This window comes from Phytophthora parasitica, assembly GCF_000247585.1.
Source record: "Phytophthora parasitica INRA-310 unplaced genomic scaffold supercont2.20, whole genome shotgun sequence".
NCBI lineage: Eukaryota > Oomycota > Peronosporomycetes > Peronosporales > Peronosporaceae > Phytophthora > Phytophthora nicotianae.
The window spans coordinates 795,500-820,194 of record NW_008649006.1 but is presented as its reverse complement, the minus strand read 5'-3'; the positions used below and the strand labels follow the sequence as shown (position 1 = coordinate 820,194).

Below are 24,695 nucleotides of genomic sequence, written 5' to 3'. Positions count from 1 at the left end.
TGAAAGAGATCGCCTTTCAACCAATAGGAAGTCTAAATGCACACAGACCAGTGATCTGTCAAATGTAACCATTGGTGTATCTCACACCAATGTGAAACCCGTTGTCGTAATCAAGTGGCTACGTGTAGCCACTTGCGTGTAACCCTGTTACAGGCTTCATGGCCTGGATTGGCTGGGTTCTCGTCATATTTCCGTGCTACCTGGCTAAGTGGGAACTTCTAGAGGTGGCAGGCATTCCATACGCCGTCTGGCTTTGCTACTACTAACAATCCAGTTGAGCAATACAATGCTGCACTCAAACGCGATGTCACTGTGCATCGCAAATTAAAAATGGGGCTGCTACTGGAGCGATTTATTGACTGGTGTTATCTTCAAAGTGCACAAACGACTGTGTTTGCGTCAAGTGTACCGGTAGATGCGCGGTTGCAGCGTCGTGCGCGTGAGCTGGAGAGAAAAAAAGCTACTTTCCGAAGTCGACTCCAACAGACACAGCATCGCGTTCCTGGTAGGAGATACACCAGCCGATGCCACTTCTCTCGATGTAGTGTACGTACGTGCGCTTCCGGCGAGCAGACCTTACGATGAGAACCAGAGCCGCAAGCACGAGGATTTACCCGCTTCTGCCCAATTAGGGCTTCACACAGCTCGCATGGAAACGGAAGGTATGCCAGACAGTGGTTGGAGAGTGAACGTCCGTGAGTTCACATATCCATGTCGGTTCCACATGAAATTCAGTATCTGCACGCACATTCTGTTTACATTGAACGCGAGAGGCCACATCGACCTTTCCGGGCGTGAGCGTCTCGTGTACCGAGGTCCAAACAAGAAGCGCAAGGTTTCTTCTCAGCGCCAGGGTCCCGGACGCCCAACCTCTAACGGGCACGCGCTGCATATCAACTAAGCTGCAATCGCATATACAACAGATTAGCTTAACTGGAGGGACTTACAAGTTGTACGTGTACTTACCATTTTGGTGTGAGCGTTGCTTGGCTGTACGTGAACTAAGTAACAACCGAGCAACGCAGAGGCCTCATCAATGGGTTATTCTTCTCAATAATGATGGTGCTCACTCACTGCTGCCCAACACTACACTCATTCCCCTCCACCATTGTCCTTGAGGCAAGCCGTGCTCCATATACAATTTTGCTGCATACAACTTGCCCTTTCGGGTCTTTGTCTCATCAGTTCTGGCCTTTGACGTGGACACACTTGCTGGGTAACGTGGCCATGGTTATTGCGCAGCGATAGAGCCGCTTCGCGCTTCTTGGGGTCACCTGTGTCCGTCACTACGAACGGAGAACTGCCGTCGAGCTCTGTGTCGCGCCACGTGCATACGTGCTGGCAGGAAATCTTTTGTATGGGGTTCGTGTGGGACACACGAACCACAATTGTGTGAGGAAATATAATAATCACACGTAGAAATCTGGCCAACAAAATAACCCATCTCCCACAATATGCACGGACAGTGCTGACAAGCAGGCCCTTCTCGAGTGCGCCTGTGCGCGTACAGACACTTGTGACGCTGTTGCGTCACCATCCAATCGAAATGCAATGTTACTTGAATGTGGACGTGTGGTTCGAGCAACAACCGCCATAAATGCTCCACACCACATCAGTATCTTCCTGGGGCTGGCAGCCACCTACAGCTACCGCTGGTTGCGCGTCCAGCACACGCATGTTGACGATGGTGGGGCTCAGCGCTTTGGAGCTCCAACCGGAGACCCTATGCGCAGGGGATATACTGATAGACTCGAGTATTTTTGCCGCGCATTCGTGGCTGGCGACGCACGAGGACACCGCGTTGGCGTGGTAACGAGAGTTGATGCCACAGAAGGTGTCGAGTATCCGGTCTCTGTCGACACTGAAGACGCCCTACCTACCGACATGATGGTAAAGCGTGTGGGAGACCAGTTTGGCAACAAATTCTCCCCAGAAGCCACGAAGTGGCGAAAGCTACGGACGTTTCATCTGACCTCAGGATCATTTTCGGCTCCGTCTCGGTCCAGCGCGCTGAATATGGCCCTTCAAGGTGCAGTGCAGACCTCTATCGAATCCACTTACGAGGCACTTCGTCATATGCGCGAGGAAATTGTTTCCGAGAGCTCTCATTCAGGAAGGTCCAGTTTGGAAGAGCCTGAACCCGATTTGGTTTTTTTGCCGAGGTTCAGCGCTACGGATCTCGACGTAACGGAGGCAACAGACCTGCAATCACCAACTACACCAACCAAACAATCGAGTCAACGCGAGGAAATTTCCAAACGATCGTCACTTAGCCAGATTATAAACTTAGTGTCCTCGGATGATGAAGCGGCTATGAACGACACGACTACAATCTCTGACGACAAGGTGGCGGAGGCACTGGCCTACGCCAAAACCGTACCAACACGATACAAACGGCACAAGATGCGACATCATCGGAAGTCTCGCGTTGTGGACTGGCACCAGCCGATATCGCGGGTGAGGCGCAATTTGGCAAGATGTGCGATTACAAGGAGTGGTATCCAGATTTACCACGCGAAAACTTTAAAAGCCGTCCAGATTCAGAGTTTCTTGCGGAAACTAGGTGTCAGAGCGCGCTTAATTTGCCTAAGAGCTAGGCGTGAATCATTTCCAACGCCTACAGCCAAACCTTCGGCTCCTACGCTTACAGAGGTGCCGTGGCCTACCGAAATTAAGAGGATCGACACGTGCATAACGAACGGCGTGAAATTTCAAGACATTGGGGGTGTACACAAGTGTGGCTGTACCGTAGATTGCTTCGTGGACGAGTGCAACAACGCTTTGATAGAAATTTTTTGCACTCCTACCTGCTGCAGCTTGGGCGCGAAATACAGTAACGCTCCAAGATCCCTGAAAACTGTTTGATACGCATCGCGTTGGGCTGGGTGTGTACACGACAAGCAACCTCGACGTAGGAGACGTACTCGGGGAATACTGCGGAGAGCTTACCGAGTTCCCAGCTATCGTGGAGGGTCAAGCTAAGCAAGCTGTAAAGCAGAACAGCGGGTACACTCTACTCTACAACGCGAAATCCAAAACCCGCAAATACGTCTACGTTGATGCACTGCACTGCGGTAGCATAACTCGGTTCATCAGCCACGCCTGCGACCCTAACGCAGCTTTTGTCGAGCAGCAGAATCGTTCAAGGGTGAAGGTTATGGTGACGATGACTAAAGACGTTCAGGCTGGGGCAGAGATTACTGTGAACTACGGCGACGAGCGCTGGTTTAAGTGCGCATGCGAGGATTGCTGGCAGGCGAATGCGGAACAGGAAGAATAAAACGAAGACAACGTTTAGTTTCACTAAAAAAAAAAAGGCGCTTAACTTGCAATAAATTTCGCTTGTTTGAGTTCAGCGCTTTCAATAATCGTAAATTCAGTCATACAGACGTCGCTCGTGGTCTACAGCAATTCCATTAAGTTGCTTGACGCGAGGGTCGTAGAAATTATTGAAACATACTGAGTAATCGCTTAACAAAGATAATGGAAGAAAGAAAATATAGCACCACACACTGCCAAAAGCGAGCAAGATGTTTTGGTTTGGCGTACTACTACGTGTGGTGTATCAGGGACACAATACGTGTGCGGGTTCAGTCTATTGAATTATATAACCTCCACACTCATGCCAAATGTCCGACATGTCAAGTGTCCGACATAACAAGTGTCCGACATGACAAGTGTCCGACATGACAAGTGTCCGACATGACAAGTGTCCGAGATATTTCAAAATGGAGATCCAAATGACGTCCCTCACATTCAAAATGCCCAGCTAGACTTTCTTGTAAGGTGTCTCATAAGGTAAAGAGGGTGGGGATACCTGTGTATTAGCGGGTTTTATCCAATGCTTGGTGTGTCGTGAAATAATATGGTTTACGTCGCATATATACTAACAACTCTTAAACACATACAAGTCCAAAATTAGGTAAACTGTGACGGGGTCACACAGCACCTTGTGCAGAGGAAGTTTATTTCCTCTAGAGTATACAAACTCTAAGTGAACGACCGTTCACGTGTCCCTGGTCTGAAGGGGACGAAGTACTCACTTGAGGGTACGATTAAGACTGATTTTTATTTATAGGTAGGCTTAACTCAGTTTCTAATACAAACTATAAGTCAACTATAATGAAGCTATGTAGATATGCAATGATTGGCTCCTAGAGCCCCTGGTACCATGTACCAGGTATCTCAAGAGTGGCACTCTTCATGTAACTTGGGTACACTTGGGGTATTGTACCCCGTTACATAAACCCTCATATGTATTACGTGCAGTTTGTTGTGGCCTATGTGTTCGTTACCCAAACACTGACAACGGGGTCGTATTGTAGGTGCTGGAGTTATTACAAGCTCAAGGCTGGACCAGCTGCTCCCGGGTGGCCAGATATAGCAACGGTGGCAGCACTAACACGTTTTCTCTCCCGTCTGCTGACGAGAATGTCGCGACCACTGCTGTCGACGTGAGCAGTGACACGAAGAGCGAAAAGAATGGGGACACACGTTCCGAACGCAAAACAATAGTCACAGGGGCACCATTGACGCTCCACATCGACCTCCCATCCACCCCACGGCTCGTTTTCGACCTCTTTGCGGGCATAGTTAGCCTCCATTTGAGCGGACACTGCAATTCCTTCCTCGCTACGTTTATTGGGGTCCACAACAATGCGAGGTGCAGGCAGACTGATGATGCGCAGAACCGGGTAGGCCCCAGCACGCACCAACTCCGACACCCTACGCGCGAGGGTCTTGCTCGGACATACTCCAAACTCGAAAGCCCGCACGCTACTCGATTGATCCTGGCAGCAAGCGCTCAGCTCCCTCAGCAGAGAGCCCATTTTTAAGCGACGACGAAGAGTGTAATCACGCTTCAAAAGAGCGTTGAACGTCTCCACAGGGTTGTTTTTCGAGGCAAACCCGGGGGGAGTCGCAAACACCTGTCACGTCGCAAAACTCCCCGTTAACCATTGAGCGTAAATGTACTTTGCAAAAGCGACTAGCGCTGGTTCGTCCAGCCAGCGTTGCAAATTCGACGCAGTATCTCCAAATAGCTCGTATCGGTTCGCGCAAAGTGTAGATCGTATATTTCTCGAAGTAGTCTAGCCGCGACGCCCGAGGAAAATGTCCTAAGGTGCTCTTGAACTTTTTTCATTACATGAAAGAAGCACATGAGGAAACGGTAAGCTGGGTTGTCTCCAAACACGGCGGTCAGAGCATTGTACTGTGCCTGTTAGCCGTCTGCCATCGCGTAGTTTACTTGCAGGTCCTTTGCAGTTACCCAATAGTACAGACGTCGGAGGGCCGATAGTGCAGCCTGAAATACAGGTTGAGTCTCTTGTGAAATCACAAATAGCGCAACGAGGTGAAACCGCCGCGAGCGGTCGGATATTCCGACCACCAAAACGGGGTATCCGCACTGGTTCATCTTGTAAGTAGCATATAAGTGTAGAATGTAGCTATCAGGAGGCACCATAAGCCGCAGTATCAAGGCTTTCGTCGATAGTCCGACAATGAGCGGTTTACCGTCCGATCCGTTGCCTACGACAGGCCTCCCCATGTTACTAGCTGCCAACCGAACGTAAAAGCGTCTGTCATGGCCTCCGAGCCGGTATAGGCACGCTCGTGTACCCACGCCCTCAGATCATCGACGCGGTCGTGATTCTCCAAGCAATTGCGACCGTAGTTGTTCACGAAGTTTTGTACAGTCTTCAGTGGTGGCAAGTCCTCGAGAGAGGTGCTGAATTTACGAGCCAGAGCGTGTCGTATCCGCATCGGACGGAGATGGTTGTCGGCCAGCTCTCGGCAATAGGTCTTCTGAGTGCTGCTCAGCTTCTTTCGTCTCGGTGACGAAACGGTTGACGAATGCGTATCGTACTCGAAGATCGACGCGTGCCCGGTCTCCAGGCACGTGACGATCTTCCCTCTCCAGCCGCAGTTGTCGGTAGTTGCATCGATGCATACCACAGAGGCACAGGCGAGCAGGCGATACCGCATCTTGTGGTCGTCGCTGGCACAAAGCGTACAAGCCATAGTCTGGCTCTTCACAATGTCGAATGACTTTAAAGTCTCCAGCAGGGCGTCGGCAGCGGGGGCGTCGACGTCGACGGCTTTCTCCTCCCACGAAAGACGTCTCGGCATAGTCGCTCGGGTGGATCCGGAGAATGGCGTCCGGCGCCTTAGAAAATGGTGCGAGCCACCTCTCCAAACAGTGGGTGCTGATTGGCTCATTATAACCTACCCCCACCTCGTTTGCGCACTTCCCGCGGCGTGCAGCGCCGAGTAGAGACTGAGCAAGTTATTGTGTTTCAACAGCATTTTGCGGTGAAGCAGGGATTGTACGGTGCCTACAAGTTTTTGCTGTGCCATGATTGTACTGCTGTGTGTCAGTAAGGTTCCCTCCAATTGTGTCTCGGAGGCAGGTCCGCTCTGTTTATGTTTTGAGTGCTGGAGGAAAGTATTTGAGTGCTGACCACATAATGTATGTGTGTTTCTCGTATTAGGGGGTTTCAGTTAATAATTTCTTTGCTAGATTTTGAGGCCTCATTTCTTGTCTTCATCGTTTCAAGAAATGAGCCTCAGGAGACTCATTTCTTAAATTCATTTCTTGTCTTGCCTAATTGCTGTCTTCTCGATCCTGATCGCTTTAAGGAGGATATCAAATAAGCCAAAGGTTTCCTTTTGAGCTCACTTACCAAAGTATCCCCGCGCCGAGTCTGCATTGCGAACGGAAACCCAGCCATGCCTCGTCCGCCAGCCAACAAAAAGCAGTCCAAGACCACAGCGAAGAAGGTGTTCAAGAACAAGCAGCCAAGAAAGGCGGCCAAGTTTGCGCACACGACACCTCTCCAGCTTGAAGGAATGGTCTTGTGGATAGAAGTGAGCTCTAACCGCCCTATTTACCTCGGAGAATCAACCGCTGGAAAGAGCATGGCGCATGGTTCGGGTATCACGAAGCTCGCTGGATTTGCAAGTATGGCGCAGTACGTACACGAGTATGCTATGCAATACGGTGGAGATGATCCTCGCCATTCCGTGGTCTGGGACAGAACAACTTGCCAGAGCCGATGGGCGTCGCAGTTCAAGCGTTACAAAAACACTCGAGAACGTAAGAACAGCAACACAGGGTTCGGAATCACGGAAGAGATGCTGGCAAATGGAATTACGGTCGACGACATGATCGAGAAGGCGTGTCCGTTCTACACGAGGATGGACGCAATGTTTGCAGAGCAAGCCAACGTTAATCCAGAATCTGAGTGCCATGTACCGGATCTTAGCGACGACGACGTACGTCTACTTGATGAACTTACTGTTGACCGAGCTAATAGCGGTGGAGCAGCCACTGCTTGCGATAGCGAAGTCCATGAGTTCGGCTATCCTGATTTCAGACTTGATAAATCACCAGCGGGCAGTGAAAGTGACGGTGGAGAAACCGTATTCAATGTTGGAGCTGAGGATCTCGATGTCCGTCATGATCGTGAAGACCAAGCCAACCCGAGCAGAGACTTTCAACATGACGAAGGTGAACCCGACCAGGAAAATCGACCACCAAGCGGGATGTCCCATGCTGATATGCCTGCAGATACAACAAGTTTATCAAACCGACAACCGCTTCAACAGCTTCTCGGCCGTCAAAACAAGTCCAGCTTAGCATTGACACGACCGCAGTACCAAGATGACCAAGAGGATTATACTTCTCGTCGCAGATTCCAGCCAGAGTCATGCACATCTGCTCGAACAACCCAACCAGTGGCAAAGTCTGTTTCAGCTGCTAAGGCTGTCGCTAAGACAAAAGGAGTGGAGAAGGCAAACTCGTTAAAGCGAAAGGGTTTTGGCTGAGTGTTATCTGTAGAGGCAGAGAAAACGAGACGCGTTGGAGAAAAAAGAGCAAAACTGAAGCTGAAAGCAGAATCCAAGCAGTTTAAGGAGACAATGGAGTTCAAAAACAAGGAACTTAAAGCCCATGTCAACGAACAACGTAGAGCTCTGGAAGAACGCGATCAAGAGCGCCAAGACAAGCGCCGCGAAAAACGTGATGAAGAGCGCAGGAAAATGGCAGTGGAACTATTACTTGGAGGAAAGACTATCTCTGAGGTGCAAGCACTGGTGGAGATGTTCTTGCCTAGTACTGATCAGTGCGCGCTTAATTCGCTCACGCTTTTGTTGTGCTGCCGTGCCTACCTCCGCGGTACCCCTGGGTTCATCGTCGTCTTCTTCGTCGGCCGTGTCTTCGTCCCATTCGTCTGCAAGCGCCAGCCCAAGGTTGTGAAGCAGAACGCAGGCGAGAATATGGTTATTCACGTGGCGGAAATCTGCTTTCTTCTTGATTTGAGTTCGTATTTCTTTCAGGGACATCCAGCGATTCTTGAGCAATCCAATACAGGTTTCGTTAATGACTCGAGCGGATGAGATGGTTTCGTTATAAAACGCATGTTCATCCTTGGCCGCTGCTGGAAGCTTGTACGGGGTGATTAGCCTGATGCTCAGCGCATATCCAGTATCACCAATCAGATACTCGTCACCGGAAAAGTATCGCTCTGGATGCTTCGCAATAGGAGTCTTGGAAAATACCGTCGAGTCACAACACGATCCTGGTCAGCGTGTGAAAGCTAGCAGAATCACTTTATCTTCGTTGCAAATAACCTGCACGTTCAGGCTGTGCTGGCACTTTTGACTATAGTGCAATGAGCCCTGGATGTGCGGCTTCTGGGAAAAGTTAACGTGAGTGCCATCGACAAACCCGACCACTCCCTCGGTTAGCCCAAAGCGCTCTTCGTGAAACGCTGCCGAAAGAGCTCGCTGCTGCTGACTGGGCCAAGACACACATGTTGTGTAGTGGCGAAGTAAAGCTTTCTGCACACGGCGTACGTAAGTCGGAACTGTTCCCATTCCAACTGCGTAGTCTCGAACGAGGTGCGCGACGGAGTTTCCATTTCCATAAGCCCCGTACCACTCTAGTGTTATGGCGAGCTGCAGTGCCACATCGCGCTGCTGCTTCTTGGCCTTGTCGCCCTTGGCCTTGAAAACAATGTCTTGGTGAATCATTTCAACTAAAACATTAAACGTGATCTTGCTAACCCGGATAAACTTTCGGAACTCGTCGTCACGAAGGTTGTAGAGCAAAGCATGATGTGCCACGGAGCGAACAACGTTCTTTCGATCGACAGAATAGCGTACGCGATCCAAAGCTTGACGTAGTATCACGAGCAACGATAGTAGTGAGTCGTCGTTGTCGTCGCCGTCGGACGTTTCCGTATCAACGAACAGTGGATGCGTATTACGAAGCTCGTGTAGCATTGCCAACTGGAAGATCACACACGACATCTCCACCTTGAGCTTCTTGAAGTCAGACGGCGGCATGATTTGTGTGAGAGGAAAGATATCTATGAATATTCAAAGAGAGAGGGGCAACGTCACGCAGAAATGAGTACCTTATTGCGAGAAATTATGAACTGAAACCCCCTAGGAAAAAAATTCGCTTTCATTTCTCGTCTCATCGTTTCGAAAAGATGTGCTCAAGAAATGATTAACTGAAACCCCCTATTTAGTCAAGCTGGAGTCCAGCCCGGGCCTTTGCTTTGATGAGCTGGACACTGCCTCTTCTGCAAAGACACAGCTGAGGATATTTTATTATAAGACACGTGGTAAAATTTAGTAAATTCTTCAACAACGAATTTTGGATTTTGCTACCGAAATTAGAACAGATATCATAAATTATGTAGACTCCGAATTTGGATTTAACTAGACAATTTGTTGTTGGAGTTCGTAAATTGGGGTCCACCCCAGATTCTGTTTACAGCGCTAATCAATTTCTTTTGATTTGATTTTAATCAGAAGTTGCAGGTTGAAGCACATACCCGATCATTTGACTGTGCTGGACCACGTGCTGCCCAAACAGACAGGCGAGATCGCTGGCTTTCTCGACGGCAATGCTTTCCAGCGCTTCGACAACCACCTGAAGGGGTCAACCGAAAAAAAAAATCGAGCTCTAAGTACTCGATCAGTTTGGAATCGGGCACCCAAAGCAGAAGTCTTCACCTTTCCAGTTATCTGACCCAATGTTCGGGTTCACGTTCTCGCGATGGTATCTGTTCATCGCAGCTTTTGTGGTGCAGTTCTGCCTCGGTTGTATCTACGCCTGGTCGGTGCTCAACCACCCGATCGACTTGGCTGTCTACGGCGATGCTAAGAAGGGCCGCGCCGTGAACACTTTTTACATTTCCATGGGTGTCTGTGGAACGGCAACGGCAGGCCTGGGTCCACTTATTGAGCGTAAGGGACCCCGTTGGGCCGTGTCCATCGGCACGACATTTTTCTTGATTGGCCACATCGTCACGGCTCTCGGGATTCACTACAAGTCCATTGCTTGGATCTATATCGGATACGGTGTCATCAGCGCCATCGGTATGGGTATGTGCTACATATCGCCCGTGTCGACACTTCAGAAGTGGTTCCCCGACTACCGTGGCACTGCCGCCGGTTTCGCTGTCGCTGGTTCTGGTGCGGGATCGGTTGTGTGGAGCAAGGTGTACTTGCCCACCATTGACGCTGTCGGTCTTGCCTGGATGTTCGTTCTTCTTGGCGCGATCATGTGTGCTGCCATGTACGCTTCCGTCTTGGTTCTTCGAGTACCGCCCCCTGACTTTACTGTTAACGGTCTCAACATCCATGGTGATCGTGTCGACGAGAACGAGATCCTAGAGGAGAAGCTAAGCACTGCTTACAAGGCCATTCATACTCCCACCCATGCGGATCAGCAGGAGACTGCGGTTATCACGAAGACACCTAGCCAGCCGTTAACACTCAAGCATGCCGTCCTCTCACCCGACTACATTTTCATGTACATCATGTTCTTCGCCAACCAGCTCTTCGGTGTCATCGTGCTGTCCCGCTTGTCCAGTATGTGCACGGACATTTTCGCCAAGAGTGCGAACACGGCCTCCGACATTGTGTCAATCAACAGTGTGTTCAACTGCTGTGGTCGTCTAGCGTTCTCGTCCATCTCGGATTTTCTCGTGCGCTACTTCAAAATAGAGAAGACGTACGCGCGCAAAGTGTTGTACTTCTTCACCCTGGGTGCGCAAATTATTGTGATCGGTTCGCTGCCCACGGTCATCCGTCACGAAAGCTTCACGTTCTTCGTTATCGAGATTTTCGTGCTCACATGCAGCTACGGCGGCGGCCTTGGTACGATCCCGGCCCTTGTCACCGACATGTTTGGCGCCTACAACGTCGGTCCCCTGCATGGCATCATCCTCACGTCCCTGGCCTTCGGTGCTGTTGTCGGCGGCATCACCTTCAACAACGCTTACAATGGCAAAATTGCTGACGGTATGAGCGTGGGTGAGGCGTACATCGACAACATTCAAGTTATCTTCGTTATCGTATGCATCGGTTTTGTGGTTCTGTTCCTGGTGCGTACGAACATTGAAGACCGCTTCGAACCGGGCTACCACTACTCGCTGTGCGGTAAGCGCGTTATTAGCATTCCACCGAAGGAAAAGGGAACGAAGCAGGAAGAGGAGGCTGAGATTGAGATTGAAACTACTGCCCAGAAGGTGCCCCAGGCTTTCGCGTAAGAGTCTTACGGTAAGACTCTGTCTGGTGCATTTCGAAGGTTCGTTAAAGCGCGCGGGGGAAGGAAGGGGGGGGGGGGACTGAACTGAAACTACAATGCACTTGTTCAAGAAAATTTCCTGTCCGTGTTTGATGTCATAAGGTTGCGTTGGGTCTCCCGATATTCATACTCCACTTAGCAGAAAGAAGTAGTGCTCGTAGTCGATGACGAGGTAGTGCTTGCGGTTGATGTCGCGCTTGTTGTGCTGCTTCCGGGCGTACCTGAGTTGGTTGAGCTTGCAGTAGTAGCGTCTGTCGTTGTAGCTGAACTACCTGAACTTGAAGTGACTGCCGTAGTGTTCGAGTTCAAACTGGAGTCCGAGACTAACCACGCATTAAGTACATCGCCGAGTAACAAACCCTCGTCACTTTGATAGCTCGTAAAGTTCGTATCAGCCAAGAAGACGTGCTTCGTGCCCTCGACGTAGAACGTAGTAATTCGAGTACTGATACTTTGGTATGCATCCAAGATCACACTCATGTCAGCGTAGAAATCTTGCTCGGAAACTAGATCGGTGAACGGGTAGCCTTCGATGCCTTCCTCGAGAAGTGCATAGAAGTATCGCTGTGTTAAATCTCCCTTACTGTTGATGAAAAGCCAATTGCCTTGTGGCACATCTTCGATCAGTGACTCCGTCATCTCAATGGTTGTAGCCATCTCTGCATCGCAATCTGCCACAACGGTGGCTGGCATGCCCAAGTTAACATCACACACTCCAGTAAAGTGCAGAGATTGCGATCCTGTGTGATTCGCAGGCACAGCACCAACGTAGCTGTCTGCGATCACCGAGAACCGTGTGCCCTTGGAGTTGACACCCCACAATTCGGCGATGTGTGCGCTGTGAAGCTGTGCCCCGAGAGAACCAGCACTCTCACCGCCCACGACGAGGTTGTCAACGTCCGGGTAGTTCTCAAGGGCCCAATCCAGCGCTGATTGAGTATTGTTGTAGCCATTGAGGTACATGGTGTAATTCAATCCAAGACATTGTGGTTCCCCCAGGAGCTCTGCAACATTGCTCTCGTAGGGTTCTAAGATGCGGTTTCCAGCATGAACATCCCCGGTGCAATATGGCACGAAAACAATGTTCCAGTCTTTGAACATGTTGTCCGAGATCGAGCGATTTAGTATACCTGCACTGCTAGAAGTTGCAACTGTTGTCAGGGTCGCGCTAGCCCCCAATGAGCATTGCAAGCCAAACGAGCAGGTCTCCTCGTCAGTGCAGGCACCACCTCCTTGGAAGAATATCATCAACTTCGACTTGTTCGAACCACTGTTCGGGAACACCTGGAAGAAATACGTCGAGTTTGTAGAGAACGTTGATTCGGAATCCGTGTAGTCGTCAAAAGCGCAACGCGTGTTTCCTCCCGGGTAGATAAGAACACTCCCATCGTCGTCTGAGGGAGTGAGCGTATCGACAGCACACGCTTCGGAGTCACTCAGTGTGCAGATAGACTCGGACGTAGTTCGTGGAACCAAAGAAAGGAAGGCCATTGCAGCGAGCAGTGTCGAGGCGACACTTGTGAAGTACATAGCGAAGTATCCAAGGCCACAAGTGGTGCGAAGTACTCGAGGTCGATTGAGAAGTGAGGATGACGGTCAGCGCTCACACGAAGTTCAACGAAAAAGATCTTAAAACAGTCGTAGACATCGTGCGAGAAATTCACGCTATCACGGTGTTAAACGATACGATATGTGTCATTCATGTTGCCTCCTTGAAGTTGTTCTGCGATAACTTCAACTTGGTTGCATCAAACCATTTTGCCCGAACACTACATGTTTGTGCCTTTTTGCCACAGAGCACAGAGTCTTTGGCATGGAAAGGAATGCCACGGGAAAAGGAAGTGCATCATGAATCCATGTTGAACCTGAAAGGATATTACGCAATTGTCAGTGATTGAAAATCACCTCCGCCCCGCTCAGCTGGTGGAAGTTCCGCCTCATCGTTATCGCTACGACTCGTAGCGTAGCCTACGAGAGCTTTCGGACATGTCGGAAGCAAGATTCGCAAGCAGTGAATAGAAAATGATGTGGTACGATATTGATAGATCTTGCATTTCTCATAAAGAAAAACCAACACATAAATGAAGATAGCCCTCAAAATGGGGTCGTCTTACGGTATTGTGAATTGTCAAAGTTGCTAAGACAGCGAGGTAAATCCTTATCCTAGGCTCCTAGCAAGCGAGGGGTGCGGAAGTTGTGGTAGCACTGGGTGACGTCGTAGCTGAAGGCGACGTGGTGGAGCTTGCAGACGTAGTCGTACTTGGGGACGAAGGGGTGCTAGGAGACGTGGTGGTGCCGGGCGCAGCTGTCGTCGCCGTAGGCGTTGTCGTAGTTGCAGCGGGTGTCGCCGTAGTCGCACTTGGAGTTTCTGTCGAGTTTGAATTCAAGCTCGCGTTCGAAACCAGCCATTCGTTAATAACATCGCCAAGTAGCAAGCCCTCATCGCTCTCGTAGCTCGTGAAGTTCGAGTCAGCCAGAAAGACGTGTTTTGTGCCTTCAACGTAAAAAGTCGTGATACGAGAGCTCACCTTCCGGTACGAATCCAGGATCGTGCTCATGTTTGAGAAGAAATCTGCCTCGGAGATCAAATCCGAGAAGGGATAACCCAATATACCTTCTTCCACAAGGGCATAGAAATAGCGCTGGGTCTTATCTCCTTTGCTATCGATGAAGAGCCAATTGCCCTCAGGTTGTGCCTCCAACAGTGCATCGATCATCTCAATAGTAGTGGCGGTGCCAGCTTCGCAGGCTGCCACAGTGTCCTCGGACAAACCGAAGTCGTTGGTGCACGCGCCGTAGTACACCAAGAGTTCTGCTGCCGGGTGATCTTCAGGGACGACACCGACGTAGCTATCTGCCAATACTGAGAACCTTGCGCCTCTGGCGTCAACGTCCCACATTTCAGCGATCTTGGCGCTGTGAACCTGAGCACCAAGTGACCCCGCACTCTCACCACCAACGATGAGGTTGTCAACGTCCGGATAGTTTTCGAGTGCCCAGTCAAGCACCGCCATGGTGTTGTTATACCCATTCATATGCATCGCATAGTCGAGTCCGAGACACTGCGAGTTGCCCAGAAGTACCTCGATGCCGCTCTCATAAGCGGCTGTAACTCGGTTACCAATGTGGATGTCACCCGTGCAGTACGGGATGAAGACAACGTTCCAGTCTTTGAACATATTGTCCGAGATCGAGCGGTCTAGTACACCTGCACTGCTCGCAGTAGCTGCTGTTGAGAACGTAGCACTGGCGCCCAGAGAGCACTGCAAGCCGAATGCACACGTGTCTTTATCGGCACAGGCACCACCTCCTTGGAAGAAAATCATCAACTTTGACTTGTCCGAACCACCGTTCGGGAACACCTGGAAGAAATACGTCGAGTTTGTAGAGAACGCTGTCTCTGAGTCCGTGTAGTCATCAAAAGCGCAACGCGTGTTGCCGCCCGGGTAGATGATAACGCTGCCATCGTCGTCGGAAGGTGTGAGCGAATCGACGGCGCAAGTTTCGGAGTCGCTGAGCGTGCAGCTTGACTCAGCTGTGGCTAGCGGAACCGAGAAGAGTGACGTTGCGGCGAGTAGAACGGCGGCGAGGCGGAAGACCATGGTTCCGAGGATATCCTGGGCAGGTGTGCACCAGGCGGAGCAAATTCCAAAGTGAGATTGAATTTGCAGGCGGAGCAGGTGGCATCCTGGTCAGCCGACCGTCATCACGTCGCACAGACCTCGGCGCAAACGCAAATTGCCGTGAATGGCATCCTGGGGCAACACTTGCCTCACGCGTCAAACCTATCATTCCCATCCAGTCCCACGATCGTGACACCTTTTGCATGTAACTTCAACGTGTAACCCAGTTCGGATTACACATGCCAAGAGTATCACGCTCTATAGATCCGCAAAGGCGCTCGACCGTCGGCTTGATATTGTACATGCCCACTCTTCGCCAAAAGGAAAACGAACTTTTCAAGTGTTTCAGTCAACCAGGCTCTCCAACTTGTGGCCAATAGTAGCAGCACTCCATCAGTGAGTCTGTACATGTATTGCCTCTAGTTACTGGTCACATAAATTGTCGGCGATTCTTCACCGCCGCCAACCCAGTTTTCCAATTGTCGGGCTACGCATGGACCGTGCTCGAATCCCTTGGGCAGCTTTGGAGCCAGAGAGATTGCTTTTGATTTGTCTCTTTTTAGCCAATCGTCTGCCGACTCAGATGTTGACCAGCGGAATGAATCCAGTCGTTGTCACTTTATCTCCGCAATGAAGGCGCCCAAGGGCTACGCGAAGGTGGCGGGCGCGGCGGAGCCGGCAGGGTCCCATATCGGATGTAAGGAGTACCTTATGACGGTATCCAGTCGGCTTTACTTCTCCAGCTTCTACCGCCTCGTATACTTCTTCATGATCGCTTCCAGTGTGGTGTGCGTCGCCTGGGTGAGCCACAGCAGTCATACTTACCTTTCACCACAGAAATTTAACTGATACTATTGTGCTATGCTTCTTGATCATGGCAGACTGGGATGAATAACTGGAAAATGTACGTCCTATTAACAGTCAAGCGGTGGAATGGACAGCAGATTATTAACGAATGCATTGATGTGTTAGTCCATCGTCGGTGGTGTTTATTTCGCTGGAGATCACGGTCAGTGCGCTGCTGGTGTTCGAGGTGTTGCTGCGGATGATGGCGTTTAAGAGGGTGAGCGATGGTGCAGTCACGAGTGGCAGGTTCTGGAAACAGTGGGGTCTTACTCAGCGTGTCGTCTGTTGTAAATGGCAGAGGTTCTGGCACAAATGGTGCAACGTCTTCGACGTTGTCGCCTTAGGTGAGTTCGAGTTCAACGGCGACTCTGATGATGCCGTAGCTGATGGACTGCTGTCTGTGCTGCAGTTATGAGCCTGGTGTCAGTGGCCATGTACTTCAACGAGGGGGAAGGCGTGCTGGGTGAACTGGAAGAAGTCGCGGCGGACTCGGTGCTGGCGCTGCGCAACGCAGTACAGTACGTCAGATTGGCGATTTTCCTCAAGTAGGTTTCTCGGCTTTGGTGGTTTAGTGATGCGATGGAGCGAGTTAATGAGCTATTCGTTATTTTCTGCAGGAACCGGTCGGATCAGCCCACTACTATCGGCAAAGACATTGACTTCGAGGAGTTGGCCGTACATCCGGATGATGAGAGAGAAATAATGCTGAACGCGGAGAGCGGGATGGGCTTGGACAGTGACGACGAAGAAGAAATCAGGATAGTGTAGCCATGCTGTTTCGAGGCGGCCTGTGTCGGTGTTATTATCGCTTTGTTGTAATGTCGTGTGCATCGTTTGGTAATGCAATTCAGTGCGTACCGCATAAATATGTTGAATTGGACAAAAGTTTAAACAAAGAGTGCCAAAGAGTGCTCGTATTGAGTTACGTAAGACCGCGTCGCCTAAAAGAACAGAAGCTTCATAAGAATGGCCCACATCATGTGCGCTCCACTACGAAGGAAGAGAAACACAATAAGTCAATATGATAGCCCATAATTACGAGCCCAAGTGTGCGCACCTGATAACTGCCAGCACTGGCAGCATCTTTTCCTTCGTCAAATGCTCAGAAATGACGTGCCAGAGGTTGTTCAGCAGGAAGTAGAGCGACCACGCCATTGCAACTAGCATCACTACCCAATCCATGGCGTCCACTGGCGAAACACACAAGATCTGCATACATAATTATACCGACGTGCTTAGTTATTGATATGTACGCAACAAAATTGACAAATACTTACCGCTGCTGGGATGAACATGATCGAGGAGTAGCCATAGAGACACACGAGGAAGAGTAGCGTCATCGGGACTTGGAAGTACTTGCCAACTAGCCAGATCAGCATAGGAAGGCCCAGTAGGAATATCTCGACGAGTGTGTAGGCTGAAGCGAGGCGACTGAAGTCGTACGACCACTCGTCTGTGTTGCCTTCGTAGTCCAGGAAGGACGCCGCATTACTGCACGACGCTAGGCAGAAGATGAGCGTCGTGGAGAGCCAAAACGGACCATACGCATCTGGCGACTTCAGTGCTAGCTCAGCGAACGTTGGGTCTTTCTTGAACGGAACTAGCGCTCGCATTAGACGTTGCTGAACGTCCGAAGTGTCGACATCAAAATACTAGAAAAGGAAGAAGAGTCAGGTTTCATCTCGCCATTCGCGTATTATATCAATTTCCACGTACCGGCTGGTAGAAAGCCAAGCTGAAGCAGCCACACAGACCCATGGGTCGTACAGGCTTGTCATCGTCTCCATAAGCCGCGGTTTTGGCGCCAATGAGCGTGTCCCTGACCTTCGGGGACATGAGTCCGTCCTCCAGCTCGTCGCCTTCGACCACTGAGACCTCTGCAGCATATCCAATTCATATACATTCAGCTATATGGGTTATACAAGTCTACTCCGCCGTAGTGAACCAACATACCGAAGTTGAGGTCAGCGCCACGATCCTGAGAATTCAATTTTGCGCCATCACCACAGAAAGGAGCGGATTAGACAACGGTTAGATATTGTGAGCTGGTGCACCGAAGAGACGAAGTTGTAGAGCGACGCTCAGGTCTGCCGTCTAGCTGCTACAGGCTACGTACATTCATGGCATTAGCCGCAGATTTAACATCGTCGTCCATGATGGTTTTGCTGGCTTTTTAGACAAACAGGAGTCTTTTTGGAATGCTTCAGATTCTGTGGTTTTTAGCCAATAGAATCGCAGTTCGGTCAGGGGTACATGGCAGATACCACCGCCGCATGATGAAATCTATATGACAGAATGGGTTTCAACATGGAGGTTGCAGTGACAAATAACGTGTCTTGCATTGTGTGAGCAAGCTATTAGTGATTTGTAGTTTAGTCTAGGTCCTGCGTGGGCACGACAGGCACGACGGGGGTGCTGGCAGCTTCGACCTCCGGGGCGGCAGCAGCAAGTTCAGCAGCCTCCTCGGCGTCCTCCAGCTGGCCCAGCAGCTCGTCGTCCTCGTCGGCGGCATCCTCAGCCTTCTTGACGATGGCAGCGACGTCAGCGGGGGTCAGACGCTTGGAGTCGTGGGTCACCTCGAGCGACTTCTTGCCGGCCTTGCGCTCCGAGGCAGTCACCGTAAGGACACCCTTGGTGCTCACAGTGAAGATCACCTCGATCTCAGCGTCGCCCTTGGGCAGCGGAGTGATACCTGAAACACTCAACTGCGCCACAAGAGTGTTGTCCTTGGCCATGAGGCGCTGGCCCTCGTAGATCTGCAGAAACACAGCCTCCTGGTTGTCCTCCGAGGTCGTGAACAGCTCCGTGGCCGTGGCAGGCAAGATGGTGTCGCGCTGGATGAGCTCCGACACGCTGCCGTTAGCCAGAGCTACCGACAGGTTGAGCGGCACCACGTTCACCATGTTCAGCGGCTTCTCGGGTTCAGGCACATCAACGAGCTCGGCAAGGCCAGAGGCCTCGATGGTGGCACCGTAGGCGACGGCCTCATCAGGCGACATCTGCGTACGCACGTTCTTGCCGTCGAAGTACTTCTTGACGAGGTTCTGCACCAGCGGGATACGGGTGGAGCCGCCGACCAGCACAACGTGGTCAATGTCCTCCTTTTCAAGCTCGTTCTCCTCCAGGATGGCGTCGATCTCGGTGATCGTCTCGTGCACGTAGTCGCTGATGAGCTCCTCGAAACGCGGGCGAGACAGCTTAAGGGCAAAGTCCTCTCCCTCCATAAGAGAATCCACCTCGATGTTCGCCTGCGTCTGCGTGGACAGCGAGCGCTTGGCGGTCTCGCAAGCAATACGGAGACGGCTGGACGCCTTCTGGTTGGTCTTGACGTCCAGCTTGGTCTTGCGCATGAACGACTTGGCGCAGTGCTCGAACACAGCGGCCGTGAAGTTCTCTCCGCCGAGAGTGTCCTTGCCCTTGCTGGCCACGACCTCGAACAGGCCCTTGTCAGCGTTCAGCAGGGTCACGTCGTGGGTGGCGCCACCAATGTCGAACACGAGCACATACTCGGGCTTCTCATTGTTGGCAGCCTCGTCCAGACCGTAGGCAATGGCAGCGGCAAGAGGCTCGCTCAGGTACGTCAGCACGTTGACGCCAGCCTTCTTGGCAGCAGCGTCCAGCAGCTCCGTGTACTTGTCGTCCGTGTGGGCGGGCTTGCTGATGACCACGTGCTCAAGCTTCTCGCCCGTAAAGTCCTCGGCCAATTCCTTAAGGTTTTGCAGCAACACGGCCATAAACTCCACGGGGGTCACGGGATGCTTCTCGCCACTACGCTGCGTCTCGACCTGAGCACCCTCGGCACCCTGCGTCACATCGAACGGCCACTCCTTGACGAAGTCACGGTCCTTGACATCGGCGTGAGCCTTGCCAAGAAGACGCTTAAGGTGGAAAATGGTGTTGTCGGCGTGCGACGGCAGCTTGTTGACAGCCGTGTCACCGACGATGACCTCCTCGCCCTCGAAGCACACATAGGTGGGTGTGGTACGGAAACCCTGGTCGTTGGCGATGATGTTCACCTTGCCGTTGTGCCACACGCCAACGCAGCCGTGCGTCGTGCCGATGTCAATGCCTGCGACCACCATATTGCCTGGTTTACTACTGCTACGTACGGTGCGCTAGAGGACCGATCTGAGTGTGGAGGATGTCGCTGACTATTGGGGAGCCAACCATTGGCCACCAGTATTTGACAAAACTTTACTGAAATCAAGTTAAAATGTTTTTGCATTTGATTGGTAGAAAAGAATGTGCCAGATTCACAAACACGATGTGGCCACTTCAACTTGTGCTGGTAGTATTCCTTCACTGACGAGGCTAGCACAACTGCTTCCTTTACTTGACGCTATTTGTCAATCTTGCCTTCGTTGGTTTTGGCAACAGGAAGTAAAAGACGCTCGCGCCGATCTGAATCAAGTTGCGTGTGCCTAGCACTGCTGGGGGCGACGAAAAGCTCATCTCACGTCCGTTAACAGAAATCGGCGTCCGAAGGCTGAGGCATTCGATCATAAAGCTGCCATTGTGAGCGTCCCATGAAATCACAGCATGTCTAGTAGCAATCATGCTGTCATTTCCAATGTGGCAATCAACAATGCCGCCAGGGAGACCCTTGAGGTTCCCAAAACCCATGTTCTTGTAAAGACTGCACCAGCGAGACTCCATGCGTCCAAGAACAACGAACGGCTCAATGAAGAAATACTGGAAACTTTGGCCCTGCGCCATATAAAGAGAATCGACAAATAGAATAGTGAGTATACGCACATTAGTATATCAACAATTGCAAGTAGTATCGTACCTCCAGCTTCGCATATCCCAATGGCGAACTCTGTGAACTTCTATCTTGCTGCTTGAGTTGAGCGCTTATCATGGCGTTCTGATAAATTGGACGCAAGAACATTCGACTCGCCTCCCGCTCCAACGCCGTCGTACTAGTTATCCCTTGATTCGTGTGTTCTACCCGGGTATGGAAATTCAGCACCCTACTCGAGCTGAAGCGAGCAGCGCAATCCACGCAAGCAAATACCAGTCGAGGTTTTACGTAGCGCTTGCATTCCTGAATCACGGTCAGTGCTCCTGACTCGCTTCTAGCACTAGGCGACGCCGATTCGGATCTATCTGGCGCCTCATAGAACCCAGGAAATGTGCCATCATTCAATCCGCTGTACACCACGTTTCCCTTCTCGTCAACATACTGGTCGTGACCTCCCTTTGCTTTATTCAGCATCAGCGTTTTAGGAGAATTACACTTGCGGTTTTTGCACGTTTGTTTCCGAAGTCCAGGTCCTCCGTATTTCTTCATGTCAAGACAGTGAGGGCACTTCATACAGTCAGGAGCATTGCAACCCTCACATTCCCCACACCGCACCACACGTGATTTTATGGATGTAGATCGAGAACTTAGTTCACTGAGAGACAAGTGATCGTCCAGTAAGGTATCGCTCGCCGGTAGCAACAAGTCACGCGGAGAATCCATCGTTGAATCAGAATATCGAAGAGATTCATCATCCGAGTCTCCGTTCCCATACGTAGCGGTCGACACAGACTCTCCATCGCTTTCCACAGATGAATACGCCACAGAGCCATCGTCATCCACCTCTATGGCACCCTTTACACCGTTCGTATCGGCCGATCCAGCACGCTTCGTCTTGCTGCGCTTCCTCTTTCTAGTCGCATATCCCCAGATTTTCGGATTCAAGCACTTGCGGTCTTTACAAGACTGTTTGCGGAGACCTGGTCCACCGTACTTCTTCATATCCTGACAGTGTCCACATTTCATACAATCCACCGCCAGGCATCCAGAACACTTGCCGCAACGACCAATCCGCTGACGAGAACCGGGTGTGCCATCGTTTCCTTTTCGTTTCTTAACAACGTTAGGAGCCTTGATCGTCAGTTGCGAGTCAACAGATTCCATCACGATTTCTTCCGGTTCGAGTTTTCCCTGCCATCAACAAACAAGCACTTCACGTCAGCATCCATACAAACAATTAAATCCTCGAAGAAGATATCATACCTTTGCCGGAACGTGTCCGCTAGGACGATTACGGGATTTCCTGTTCACTACACGCTTCACAGGCACCATAATTGATGGCTCTATGGCTCTCACGATACCTTGCTTGTTAAGCGTATCCAAAGCAGCCATCTCAATCTCGCTGTTTTGTTTGGTACGCGACTCCACCTTCGTCATAAATGCTGTGCATGCTTCCTCATTCGAGTTGAGCATAAATGCCTTCACCACGTTGCATGATGCGCTTATTTGATCTGGGTGGAGAGCAGTACTGTTCCACGCCTTCCACACGAGAAATCGGCAATAAAAAATATGTTAGTAAACCTTGAGGGTTACCAACAGCAAGACCGTCGCAATAGCTTACCAGCAGCTTCCGTCGTGAACTGAACAGTTCAGGCACGAGAAAGTGGAGTAACTTTCGTACGTCGATACTAAACGACGGCTGGCAAAGCAGCCACCGTTGACGGCAGCGAAGCGAAAGGAGTTGTGGCCAAATTGCTGCAATCTCGTCCGTGCCTTGTCCAGGGATATCGATAAAGCTGAGCTGGCACTGTAGAGAAGTCACGATCGAGATATCCTCCATAAATACTTCGTAACTGGTAAGTAGAACGTGCGCCGACAGATTCCGCCTTGAAAAATACTCGTTGCTCAGCAACTGTAAAAGGTTCTGACGATCTTGCTTGCTTCCCCAGTACGGATACAACTGGATAATCTGCTCAGACGATAGCGCTTTCTCCCACCGCGCAAGATCAGATCCCGCAGCCACCACGACATAGAATGCCGAAGTACGTTGGCTTGAAGCAATCTGAGCTATAAATGCACCGACCTGGATACATACAGAACGCAGAGATTAATCGTGCTCGGTAACGTATCACGCATCCTGTCGACTTACCTGGAGACGCTCGTTGTGGCAACTGTCTTCTCCAACAATCAATCCGTTCGACCCTCGTTTGTACGAGGGAAATAGACCTCCACTATCTCCGCGAACAACCACTCCTGGGGGGTAAGATGTCCCTGCCGGAGTCGACTTGGTGCTTGAAGCTCGTATCTGCGTCAAAAGCGTAGCCCATTCGTCCATGCTTAACGGTGTTGCAGTGCCTTGCTGAAATGGGTTTGCGCTAATGGTCGAAGATACCCTTGTGTGTTCTTCAGAGGTCGTTGGTGCGAGTCGGAGGCTATCAGCGTGTGATCTAGCAGCAAATAGAGGTCAGCAAGTTCCACTAGCGCATTATGACCCCGATATCTCACCTTTTCCACTCATCGTCGAAGTCCATGAGAGCTCGCTGGTGGTCCTGGAAAAGCTGCAGGCCAGTGATCCGAGCGAGGTCACTAGCACCAGAAGAGCCGCGCTTCGGAAACGCTCTTCCTAACAACTGGGAGCAGTATACCTCCAGTTCTGATACTAGGAACTCGTTAAGAGAGAGATGGTCAGCTCGCTCTACCTTGTTCTTCCCGACGTCGGCTTTCATTGGCATCTGGCGGGTCTTCCTTTTTGGTTCAGGTGTTGGTAGAAACCCGTCTTCACTCGAGGTTCGATTAAGTGCCGACATTGGGGACTGTGGTGGAGAAGTAGTTGACATGGCCGAGTCGGCGGAAACCGATGCCAGGGCATCACTTCTTCCACCAACGTCACCAGCCGAGTGAGTTCCTTCAGATCCTGGACCAGTTGACGATACAGTCTCCCGCACTTTTAATACTGAGCTGACATCCTTTTTCAGCTGTCCATCGTTCGCTTCGCGTTGCTCATTGCTATGATGCTCCATTATTGATAGACACATACTCTTCAGCGTCCCGACATGTCTGAGAAGAAAACAATTTGCAGCAGTAAGTACACTTCTCCCACAGATTCAAAAGCCAACTCAATTGAAAACAGCAACTCACGAAGCCTGTTCGTCCTCGTTGTCGTCCTAGTTGACACACATTACAACCGTAATTGACGTCAGTAGCCAGATCTAAATCTTGTCCCTGACAGTAAGACCAACCTTGCTCTCATTTGTCTGCCCAGATTCGACTGCCTTGCTGCCTTTATCTCTGCGTTCCACCCACGCATAAACAACTATCAGGAGGATTCAACCTATGTAAATCTCATTGAAGCTGCAGCTCACTCCAACTTCTCCTCATGTCGGACCATAGACTCCTCCTTATGCACATGTTCCGCCTCAGCCGGTGGATGCACCAGGAAAGCCGCATTATAGGCCTTCTCCAGTGCGTCGTACACCGGTTCGTCCGCAGCATCCGGCGGAGAGTCGTACTCACGACCAGTCGGTATGGCAGCCAGCGATGCGCCCATCCTGACGCGCGCTTTCTCCAGCTTTACTCTAACTTGCTCCTGCTCCGAAACTTGGTGCGCCGTCATTTCGTCACCCTTCATCGCCCTGCCAACGGTGGATCCGGGAGAATCGTCTTATCAGTGTCGCCACATTAACGCAAACCCACGCACTGCCTGTGCACAAACCTGGCGGCGCTGCTTTCTGCCAGCATAGCGAGACCAGACATCTATGCGTCGCTCGACGGCCCGCTATCTGCCCGTTGGTCCCGCTCGACCGTGATCCAGTTTGGCGCCGACCGCCAAGCGACCGTGCGAAAAAAACAGACACACCAGGTCCACATTATTTGGTGT

At 51.0% G+C, this 24,695-nt stretch overlaps 13 protein-coding genes across 21 annotated transcripts; 5 read left to right on the top strand and 8 right to left on the bottom strand.

The window, feature by feature from the left end:
- Positions 1-415: 415 nt before the first annotated feature.
- On the top strand, positions 416-967 carry PPTG_10133 (hypothetical protein; the record flags this gene model as incomplete). The annotated part of the gene is made up of 1 exon (XM_008905415.1): positions 416-967. The coding sequence occupies one exon, from the start codon at positions 416-418 to the stop codon at positions 899-901; it is 486 nt and encodes a 161-aa protein (XP_008903663.1). The 3' UTR covers positions 902-967.
- A 584-nt stretch (positions 968-1,551) lies between these two features.
- PPTG_10132 (hypothetical protein) lies at positions 1,552-3,280 on the top strand (the record flags this gene model as incomplete). The annotated part of the gene is made up of 2 exons (XM_008905414.1): positions 1,552-2,768; positions 2,902-3,280. The coding sequence occupies 2 exons, from the start codon at positions 1,552-1,554 to the stop codon at positions 3,278-3,280; spliced, it is 1,596 nt and encodes a 531-aa protein (XP_008903662.1).
- A 1,057-nt stretch (positions 3,281-4,337) lies between these two features.
- Positions 4,338-4,829, bottom strand: PPTG_10131 (hypothetical protein; the record flags this gene model as incomplete). Its single annotated transcript, XM_008905413.1, has 1 exon — positions 4,338-4,829. The coding sequence occupies one exon, from the start codon at positions 4,827-4,829 to the stop codon at positions 4,338-4,340; it is 492 nt and encodes a 163-aa protein (XP_008903661.1).
- A 700-nt stretch (positions 4,830-5,529) lies between these two features.
- Positions 5,530-6,129, bottom strand: PPTG_10130 (hypothetical protein; the record flags this gene model as incomplete). Its single annotated transcript, XM_008905412.1, has 1 exon — positions 5,530-6,129. One exon carries the CDS (start codon positions 6,127-6,129, stop codon positions 5,530-5,532), a length of 600 nt encoding a protein of 199 aa, XP_008903660.1.
- A 600-nt stretch (positions 6,130-6,729) lies between these two features.
- On the top strand, positions 6,730-7,639 carry PPTG_10129 (hypothetical protein; the record flags this gene model as incomplete). The annotated part of the gene is made up of 2 exons (XM_008905411.1): positions 6,730-7,275; positions 7,394-7,639. The coding sequence occupies 2 exons, from the start codon at positions 6,730-6,732 to the stop codon at positions 7,637-7,639; spliced, it is 792 nt and encodes a 263-aa protein (XP_008903659.1).
- A 416-nt stretch (positions 7,640-8,055) lies between these two features.
- PPTG_10128 (hypothetical protein) lies at positions 8,056-9,348 on the bottom strand (the record flags this gene model as incomplete). The annotated part of the gene is made up of 2 exons (XM_008905410.1): positions 8,056-8,547; positions 8,632-9,348. 2 exons carry the CDS (start codon positions 9,346-9,348, stop codon positions 8,056-8,058), a joined length of 1,209 nt encoding a protein of 402 aa, XP_008903658.1.
- Positions 9,349-10,046: 698 nt separating this feature from the next.
- On the top strand, positions 10,047-11,567 carry PPTG_10127 (hypothetical protein; the record flags this gene model as incomplete). Its single annotated transcript, XM_008905409.1, has 1 exon — positions 10,047-11,567. One exon carries the CDS (start codon positions 10,047-10,049, stop codon positions 11,565-11,567), a length of 1,521 nt encoding a protein of 506 aa, XP_008903657.1.
- A 121-nt stretch (positions 11,568-11,688) lies between these two features.
- Positions 11,689-13,135, bottom strand: PPTG_10126 (hypothetical protein; the record flags this gene model as incomplete). The annotated part of the gene is made up of 1 exon (XM_008905408.1): positions 11,689-13,135. The coding sequence occupies one exon, from the start codon at positions 13,133-13,135 to the stop codon at positions 11,741-11,743; it is 1,395 nt and encodes a 464-aa protein (XP_008903656.1). The 3' UTR covers positions 11,689-11,740.
- Positions 13,136-13,631: 496 nt separating this feature from the next.
- Positions 13,632-15,375, bottom strand: PPTG_10125 (hypothetical protein). Its single transcript, XM_008905407.1, has one exon. It carries the CDS (start codon positions 15,205-15,207, stop codon positions 13,777-13,779), a length of 1,431 nt encoding a protein of 476 aa, XP_008903655.1. The 5' UTR covers positions 15,208-15,375; the 3' UTR covers positions 13,632-13,776.
- A 433-nt stretch (positions 15,376-15,808) lies between these two features.
- On the top strand, positions 15,809-17,003 carry PPTG_10124 (hypothetical protein). Of its 8 annotated transcripts, XM_008905402.1 has the most exons (6): positions 15,809-16,029; positions 16,110-16,132; positions 16,201-16,291; positions 16,373-16,418; positions 16,484-16,619; positions 16,692-17,003. In XM_008905402.1, the coding sequence occupies exons 1-6, from the start codon at positions 15,859-15,861 to the stop codon at positions 16,840-16,842; spliced, it is 618 nt and encodes a 205-aa protein (XP_008903650.1). In that variant the 5' UTR covers positions 15,809-15,858; the 3' UTR covers positions 16,843-17,003. The 8 variants fall into 8 exon arrangements, with proteins under 8 accessions (XP_008903650.1, XP_008903651.1, XP_008903647.1 ...); XM_008905403.1 differs by having other exon boundaries at positions 16,484-17,003; XM_008905399.1 differs by having other exon boundaries at positions 16,201-16,418.
- On the bottom strand, positions 16,107-18,262 carry PPTG_10123. 2 transcript variants are annotated; one of them, XM_008905397.1, is made up of 6 exons: positions 18,191-18,262; positions 18,028-18,052; positions 17,791-17,951; positions 17,352-17,726; positions 17,132-17,283; positions 16,107-17,064 (listed from the first exon to the last, which is right to left on the bottom strand). In XM_008905397.1, the coding sequence occupies exons 1-6, from the start codon at positions 18,227-18,229 to the stop codon at positions 17,016-17,018; spliced, it is 801 nt and encodes a 266-aa protein (XP_008903645.1). In that variant the 5' UTR covers positions 18,230-18,262; the 3' UTR covers positions 16,107-17,015. The 2 variants fall into 2 exon arrangements, with proteins under 2 accessions (XP_008903645.1, XP_008903646.1); XM_008905398.1 differs by having other exon boundaries at positions 17,791-18,052.
- Positions 18,263-18,388: 126 nt separating this feature from the next.
- PPTG_10122 (hypothetical protein) lies at positions 18,389-20,226 on the bottom strand. The gene has a single exon (XM_008905396.1). The coding sequence runs from the start codon at positions 20,154-20,156 to the stop codon at positions 18,447-18,449; it is 1,710 nt and encodes a 569-aa protein (XP_008903644.1). The 5' UTR covers positions 20,157-20,226; the 3' UTR covers positions 18,389-18,446.
- A 68-nt stretch (positions 20,227-20,294) lies between these two features.
- PPTG_10121 (hypothetical protein) lies at positions 20,295-24,656 on the bottom strand. Its single transcript, XM_008905395.1, has 8 exons — positions 24,058-24,656; positions 23,957-23,982; positions 23,324-23,875; positions 22,968-23,265; positions 22,440-22,901; positions 22,082-22,357; positions 20,864-22,009; positions 20,295-20,781 (listed from the first exon to the last, which is right to left on the bottom strand). Exons 3-8 carry the CDS (start codon positions 23,851-23,853, stop codon positions 20,404-20,406), a joined length of 3,090 nt encoding a protein of 1,029 aa, XP_008903643.1. The 5' UTR covers positions 23,854-23,875; positions 23,957-23,982; positions 24,058-24,656; the 3' UTR covers positions 20,295-20,403.
- Between the last annotated feature and the right edge of the window lie 39 nt (positions 24,657-24,695).